This window comes from Rhipicephalus sanguineus, chromosome 4, assembly GCF_013339695.2.
Source record: "Rhipicephalus sanguineus isolate Rsan-2018 chromosome 4, BIME_Rsan_1.4, whole genome shotgun sequence".
NCBI lineage: Eukaryota > Metazoa > Arthropoda > Arachnida > Ixodida > Ixodidae > Rhipicephalus > Rhipicephalus sanguineus.
The window spans coordinates 60,771,835-60,780,314 of record NC_051179.1 but is presented as its reverse complement, the minus strand read 5'-3'; the positions used below and the strand labels follow the sequence as shown (position 1 = coordinate 60,780,314).

Sequence of the window (8,480 nt, the reverse complement as noted above, 5' to 3'; positions counted from 1 at the left end):
AGCGACTGCTTTGGCTCAGTCGCTCGCTGCTCCATTTTTCAGTCGCGCGACTGCAGTCGCAAACCTCTGAACCAATCAGATGAGCAGGAACAGGACGTCAGCCTATTTTACGGGGCAACGGCAATGCGAGCTGTATACGAGCAGACGTGAATTCTATATGGCGACGGTTATAAGTCGCACGCAGGTTTGAACATCGGTCGCTTTGAGTCGCTTTTCGACTTCCAGTCGCAAACGGTCGCGCGACCATTGCTAGTCGCCGGTGTGAATGAGCCTTTACAGGCGGTTCTTTGACGCTGCCGTTACAATTTGCGACGGCGTTAGGCGAGCAGCGAGGCAACCGCAGGCCTGCAGGTGTACATGACACAAAATATTAACAAAGAGAAACCCTTACGTACAGCAGCCCATGCTGCGAAAACTTAACTTTATTAGGAAATTTGGAGAAAAAGGAGAAAGAGAGAGAAAACAATGAGCCCACCTATAGACAGGTGCCAGAAATGTGGTATCGTACAAAATGAGCTCGTCCATCAAAAAATATGAAAGACAGATGAGCGACACGCGTTGCCGAGAAAAAAAAAAAAACTTCCCCGAGTCACAAGAGAATGAAAGAGAGAAAAAAAGGACAAAACAACAAAAACAGTGATAATTAAGCTGAACGAAAGCCCTTTCTTCTGGTGAACCCTTCAATTCTTCGAAGAAGGTTGTGTCTTCAACTTGCTCCAGAGCTTCGCCTGCGAGTAACACAAACAGATGACGTCAGATCAGAGTTACGTCCCACAATCGTTTATCATTGCACAGCACTGCGGAGACCGAAAAGCTACTGCCAAAATTACACTGAACATAGTTTTGGGACAGTTTAAACAAAAGTGTGGGCTGTCGTACAATGAGAAGCAGGCAAGGTAGACAACAGAAGGTGTACATTGATATTCGAGTTCAATTTCAAGTTCAAACAAAACAATTATCTGTATTTTTTGCATGATTATGAGGCACGGTGTAGTGAAAGTCACTATGGTTCCTTTTGCCTCCTGGGGTTCTCTAAAAGGGGCCCTACAACACTTCTTTGTACTTGATCAGGAAACGCTGCCGATCGGTAGTCGAGGCTCCTCTGAACATGTGAGCCAAATATTAGAGCACTGCACGCGGCAGGGAACTTAGAATTAGGTTTGAAAGAAAAATAAAGAAAATAGAAGAAAGAAGGGACAGAAAGAACTCCAATGGCGTTCTTTCTGGTTCCTTCTTTTTTCCATTTCCTTTTTCTTGTTTGTAACCTTGCCTCACGTCTTTCAAGAGCTTATAGCGTGCGTCGAATCCCCGTAAATGCACTCGTGCTTGACGGATTAAAAAAAATAACGTTTTGCAGCAATCGATTCGTGACGCAATAAATTCCGATAGTGAGGTCATTCGGTGTAACTTAAAAACGTGTGAATGCGAGCCAGTTGGTACGTATTCATAGTTAAAAACAGCGCAAGGTCAACATGGATAAGATGCACACAGGACTACTCGGAGAAGTGCTGCAGTACCCCTTTGACGTGCACCTAAATTAACGTTTCGCGGGGTGCTTTTCACTTCGCCCCCAACCGAAATGTAGCCGCCGTGACCGGGAATCAAACCCGCGCCCTCGACACTATTATACTCGAGTTTCGCCAACCCATGTTGAGACATCCTTGGTATATCGCCGAGGCCCCATATTTCGGTGTACATTGTGCCACAGATCCAATCGGAAGCTGCCACGAACTTGGTTAATTTCTCTACCTTCCCCTTTCATCTCTCTCTCTCTCTCTCTCTCTCTCGCAGTTGAAGATTTCACGCATGGCGGCCGTCGTGTGATCACGCTAACATGTGTTTCCCATTGGTGCGCTCCTTTTTCTGCGCGTTTCTACCAAATTTATGCTGATAGCGCCTTGGTCGGCTGCTCTAACGAGCGGCAACCGTTCCTGCGGATTCGGGCAGCGCATTCGCCCTGCGCTTCTTTGATCTCGCCGACAATCTGGGAACTACTACGGCCGGGGGGAAACTGGCAACTTCATCACGGAGGGACGCGATACTTCCTTCCATGCACAGTATCTAACGCGGCTGCGGAATCCATAGTTTGGTGCATTAAGCGCGTGGGTACTCAGACACACGAATATTTTTTGCTCGCTGTACACTCACTCACACTCTCAAAACTCTTCAGCACAAGCGACGTTCTGCGAGGTTTATTTGGCTCGATCTCGTAAGATAAAAAAAAAACGAGACCGCACTTTATTTAACTAAGACGCCCGTTCCAGGCAAGAGCAGTGTGCGAACGCTTAAAAGGGCCCTGTAACGCTTATCCAAGTAACGGCCGAATGAAGTCGCTATCGGAGTTTATTACAGCACTAATCGAATGCCGCAAAAAAATGTATGATCCTTCAAGTACGAGCGGAGTTGCAGCAATTTGTCGCTCGCTTTGAGCGCTTTCTCCTTTCGTAACAGCGAGCGCGCTGAAAGCTACGCAGAGGGGATGACCAGGGGTCAAGAAGCTACGTCCGTTCGTCATGACCTTGAGTACTTTTTTCTCTGAACGCACGGCTTACTTTCAGTGTGATCGCGAGCGCGCTTGTTTGGTTCTATACTGTGTGTAGTTCTCGCACTGTAGAGCGCAGCGCGAGCACGTCGCGGCATCTCTCGGCGGCCGTAGTAACTATGCAGCTCACTACGCTCAAATCAGCCAACGACCGTGGACTTCGTGTTTATGACGTGGTCATCTTCCATTATGACATCATTAGTCGAGAGAAGAGCAAGCGATTCCTAGCCGACTTCGAAAATTAATTGTAAATTCCAGGCAGCGTGCTGCGCTATAATGTTCGGATCAGATGTTCTCAGGAGCCTCGACAGCCGATAGGCAGCGTTTTCTGACCATGGTTAGCAAGTGCTGAAGGGCTCCTTTGAAACGAACCCATTGGTCCAGATCATCACACATCAGTGGGCTGGCTTCGTCCAACTGATGTCTTACGCGCGAAAAAGGGTGCAAATGCGCTGGCAACGTAGCATATGCAGTGGACCCACCTGACACTGCTCGCTGCAGAAGGTCTGCGTCCTGCAGCAGCTGCAGACAAACTTGACTCGCGGGTCCCCGCAGTTGACGCAGACCAGCCCCGCTTGGAGCCAGGACATCTCGGGCGCCGAAAGCTTTGGTTGAAGCGAGAGCAGCTCGGTGGGCAGGCCTGCCTGCATGTTGGCCTGCACGACAGAATGAACAAAAGAGATACTGTCAGCCAAAGAAGAAAGCCTGCAGGTTGCTTCAGAGTCATGCAGGCAATAATTGTCCATTCGGCCATATCCATGACACCCTAACGAATTTATATGTGTTCTATATATTAGCCATATATTTCCGCTGGACTCTTACGTAAACATAAGGCATTATTGGAATGGCATATACGTAAAGTTTCAGCAGGGTAGTTGTTTCGACAACTGCAACTACCGACTCGTACGTTCTTGTATCAAATCAATCTTCATTAAACCACGCACAGCGGATCTAACAAAGGGTCGAGTGTGAAACATTCGCACTTGTGTTCACGCACTTTCTCCATCACGTGGAGCGAACTTAAGTGCAGCAGTTGCCAGTTGAGCTGTGCAACGTTACACAACCGCAAACAACGCGCGCAACTGGCGTTAAAAAGAAAAATCTGCCCATCAGCATTTTGTCCAACAAATATACGCCCTATAAACATCTAAAGAGGAGGAGGTCATCAGTTGAAGAAAAATTCAAAGCGGGATTTATCCCAACTTAAAAAGATTAAACGCCATGTTCCCGACGTGCTATCGAGGTTCCTGCCCCCGGTCCGAAGTGCGTCACTAACTGGCAACATAGTGACAGAAAAGCAAAATGTGGAGTGGCAGGAAGTGTTTTGCCATCAAAAATTAAATAGCGGATGCATTTTAGACGACAGCGGAGGTGGGCAAATACCCCTGACCGCCGCTCCCTGTTGAAATGCCACTGGCCTGAGCTGGTTAATTACCATGCGACTATTTGGTTTAAAATGGCAAACACAAAATATTTAAAGAAAAGAACGCATGCAGGGTGGAAAGCCAAGAATAGCAGCTCACAACCCGAGTGAGCAGATGCGCAGCTGTTTCAAACAACTTGAAAATAAATACGCTACACAAAAATGGCTAAAACAAGCTCAAGGGCAGCAAGACTTTGATCTGGGTGAGTTGGTTCATAGCAATGGGAAGGTACAGCGCAAATGAGAAAATGGACAAGCACACGCAACACACAGCGCTCATGTGTGTTCCGTGTTCTTGTCCACTGTCTCAGTTGCGCTGTGCCTTCCCAAAGCTCAAGGGGTCGAACACTTCGTGAAGCGGCGCCGGTTCGAGGCATACTGCGCTTTTCGTATATGCGCACGTACCATGACATTGAGAATGACTCAGGGAATAAAGGTTACATGAAATACCTCAGTACCTGAATGAACCTGGCATCGGCCATATCATTTATGATAAGCCGCAACAGGCTAGTTCCAATGTTGTTCCCAGACACTATTTCTCCACTGCTGTCACGCTCCCCACTCATGTAGAGAAATATTCCGGGCGCTTCGTGCTACATGCAGCTGGCGAATACTTCGAATATAGTGCGATACCGCAAAAGTAAGCAGGAACCGAAAAGGAACACTCCGCCCAACGAAAAGGCACGCGATGTTCGCGAACTACTAAGATTCACGCACCAAATAGGAATTATGCAGCGCAGGCCCTTTATGTGCCTTCGTGTGTTGCACTTCGCTTGAGAGCATCAACACGATCGTGATCACTTTTCCTTAGTCCAGACGACCTAAGCAACTGTACAATGCAGTGGAAGCGAGGATTACTCACCGGACTCTCCTTCTGCAGTAGGTGACTGATGTGCTCCCAGGCAGTGGGCCTGTTTTTGGTGGCTTGCTCGAGCAGCGCTTTCTGGTATAGCTGCTGCTGCTGTTGCTGTTGTTGTTGCTGCTGCTGCTGCTGCTGCTGCTGCTGCTGCTGACTAGGCATGTTCTGCTGCTTCATCTTCTCAAGGAGCGCGGACGCCTCGGCCTGCGCTAGCGCGGCCTCCTTGTTGACGCGAAGCTGCTGGTACAAGCTGTACGCCATGGCCTGGTTGTACATGCTGGCGGCAGCAGATAGACCGGCACGGCCCAATGGGTACGCGCCAGCAGCCGCGGCAGCCGCCGCCGCAGCAGCTGCGTTGACGCCGGCGAGCGATCCGCCAGACCCGAGGGCTAAATTAAATTCCTCCTGTTGTCGGGCCAATTCGGCAGCCACGTCCCTGGTGTCCTCTGGCCTCGACGCCGCTGCCGCTTCGGCGAGACGCCGGTGGTGAGCGGTTCTTGACATATCGCTGGCTAGGCCAGCCAACGTGTCGGACCTTGACAGAGATGATATGCTTCCGGCGGCGCTGCTGTGCGACTTGGTGAGGGAACTGGGCACAGAAGCGGCCTTAAGGAGCGCAGCAGTCGATGAGGACGAAGCGTATTCCCGTAGGGCGTCGCGCTGCAGGTGATGAGGTAGGCCGGCTGTCAAGGAAAGAGGCGCACCATTCGGAGCGTTCCACCAGCTCGACACAGCGGCTGCAGCAGCGGCGGCGGATGGGGAAACCATGCTGCTAAGTCCCCGTGATGTGGGCGTTTGAGCAACCGGAACAGCGGCATTCGGAGTCGCAGAAGGCATTGGCCCTTTGGGAAGCAACAGCCTGGGGGCCCTCTGACTCGAGGCAGCAGCCGCAGCGGCAGCGGCAGCAGTTGAGGAGGATGAGGAAGAGGACGACGACGACGATGATGATGCCGACGGGACGCTGAAGGCTGATTTGGAAGGTACCGCTGATGGCACAGGCCTCGGCGGTCTGTTGTCGCCGCCACGAGGTGAGACTGAGGAGCGCGCCGTAGACGCCGAAGGAGGCGCACCTGATGCGGCACCGTTTCTGTCATACGGCATGAGACCTCGGCCGGGAGAGTCGCGCTCGGAGGCTGAGTTTGCCCGTAGGCGATGAGGCGCCGGGGTACCGGCGAGGAGAGGGATGGGCAAAGCAGGGGAATGCTGCGTCTGCTGCTGCGACTGCACGGCCGGCTTCTTAAGAAGATGCGAATCGGTCTCGGTCGGCAAGCTGACACCCATCGATGTCAGATCCGCGGTAGCGGTGGCAGCCTGCGCCACGATGCTCGGCACGTCCGTGAAACCCGGGCTATCACTGGATTCGCCAGAGCCGGACTCGGTACCGAAAGCACTGATGACGGAGCATATTCCCGGATACTTGCTCTCGAGTTGCTTTAGGGCATCTTCTTTGGCTGTCCGCAAGCTGCTGATGCACGCAAGCTCTTTCTCCTTGTACGTGGCCAAGATGGTGAGATGGTGGATCTGCTTTTTGAGCTCCACTATCTTCGACTCGAGCGTACTCATGCCGAGGTTGTTTTCCGGAAAGCTCATGGGCGGCACGGAAGCCATGTTAGACGTCTTGCCCAATGGTGACTGTTGTTGCTGTTGATGCTGCTGCTGTAGTTGTTGCTGCTGCTGTAGGTGGTGATGCTGTTGCAGCTGCTGTTCCTGATGCCTCGCCGTGAGGCGTGCGTTCAGGAGAGACTTGGCTTCATTGACGATGTCCGCGTCGCGTCCTCGTTTGGCAGAGTCTTTGGTCGGTTCGGCCGAGCCGCGGGCATTGCGTGACTCAAGAATGACCTGGACGGGAGATGAGGCGGCGCTAGAATCGCTTTCCTTTGGTTTTCGACTAGGGTCCAGCAGCAGACGCTGCAGAATAGAGTCCGAGGGCGGCTCGGAGGTGCTTGAGGTACCCGCGCCGCCTTGGGATCCGTTGCTGGAATTGCTGTCGGAGCCGTGGGCTCCGCGCCTTTCGCGTTCCTTGGAGCGGGTGTCTTCCTCAGCGTGTGGCGGCGCGACGTGTCGAGCCGATGATGAGTAGTTAATGGGAGAGTTGGCCGTCGCCTCCTGTGACGCAGACTGACTAGTAGTGGCCATTTGCGGTTGCACCTTGCCCACAGGAATGTCCGCTTTCGCTCGAAACGATTGCTCTGAAAAAAAAAACAAAAACAAAAACAAAAACGGTCATTGCGTGAGCTACGCAAGACGCGGAGAAAAAGAAACATTACGTCGTCTGCCAAGTTACGAAAGTCTTCCAAGCAGCCGTGCGTCATTGTTTATGGTCTCGTGCTATGGCTTGCCCTCCAAGCAGACCTCAATAAAAACCGATCGCGGTCACTTTCGCCGAGGCAAATTTACTTTGTGTACCGCTGCCGAGAAGGACCGTGAACACGACTCATCTAGGTTATCCCGCCTGAATAGGCGCGCGCGTTTCTTTTTATCGCGGCCATGTTGACAGGACGCGAGATAAGCATGTTTGCTAGCCGGGCGCGCTAGTCTAACAACGCTTTAGAGAACAGATGTCGGTCCTTCAGAGCCCTGTCTGCTTATAACGTGAAGGGGAAAACTTCCATGGCGCAGAGAAACGAGGCCAACGTTGCCAAAGCAAACTCGAGACGGACATTACGCATGCCAAAGCAAGCATTCGCCGACGTAGCGAATTATATTCCTTACCGCTTTTGCCTAGTGGGCTTTTCACAGAAGAGAAACAACCCACCTATGGCGTAAGTACGCCGAAGACACTAGATATACTTACTAACCTACCCTGTATCTACCGATCAGTGCTGTTATGCAGACGTTTCGGTCTCTAAATTTGCTGCTTTACAGTGCCTTAACAAAGGAGATGCTGTTTCGATAACCTTGACCTTCACCGCAGCTTTGAAAACATGCGTATCATGCACTATATTCGAGGTGCTGCAAAATATGGCTGTAGTCTGTGCTATTATGCCGGATTCATACTGTGTCCGCTATGTAGTTAGCTCACTAACAGCACTAACAACACTTAGCAATGCTGGCATGGCGGCATCGCAGGCGGCCTTTTGCTTCCACGAGCCATTCGTAATAATTGTTCTTTACGCAGTGAAAAGGGCACACGAACGGTTAGTGTCACAGATGCGTGCATTCTAAACGCAGCTGCAACTTGAGTTTTCAGGAACGGCGGACAAATGAAGGTCGAACAAGGTATAACAAAATTCGAAGAAATTAAAGTGCCAGCAGCAAAGAGTTCGTTGTAGGATCCATTTTCATCTACCCAGAGAACACAATCGTGGAACAGCTTTTATGCGCAGATAACATTTGCGCTGCTGGACACTGACCGCCGCAGTAACAGCTATATTTACAATGAACGTTATAAGGAAAAATACTAAACCACTTTAGACTTCGAAACTATTGTTTCAAGACTACTTTCATTTCTACGATCGCCAAATATTAATCCTTAACGGATAAAATTATAAATAAGCTTCTCTATTTTCTTAAAGACGTGTATCACGAAAAAACCATACTGATGTTCATCTGCGTGAAACAATGAACTTCAACATATTTTATACTTGGGAGAATTTCAGCACCTACTATGTGCCGCTGAATCCTTGTTCCCTCTACATTGTAACGTCGCCATTTTT

General features: G+C 50.6%; 1 protein-coding gene across 1 annotated transcript in view; it reads right to left on the bottom strand.

Annotated features, from left to right (window-relative positions):
• Positions 1-392: 392 nt before the first annotated feature.
• The window catches only part of LOC119391237 (serine-rich adhesin for platelets), a 29,711-nt gene continuing 21,623 nt past the window's right edge, over positions 393-8,480 (bottom strand). The window contains exons 4-6 of the mRNA XM_049415207.1: positions 4,828-7,013; positions 3,025-3,198; positions 393-728 (exon numbers count right to left, since the gene is read on the bottom strand). Of these exons, the coding sequence (XP_049271164.1) occupies positions 681-728; positions 3,025-3,198; positions 4,828-7,013 (2,408 nt within the window). The 3' untranslated portion in view covers positions 393-680. The remainder of the gene's footprint in view (positions 729-3,024; positions 3,199-4,827; positions 7,014-8,480) is intronic.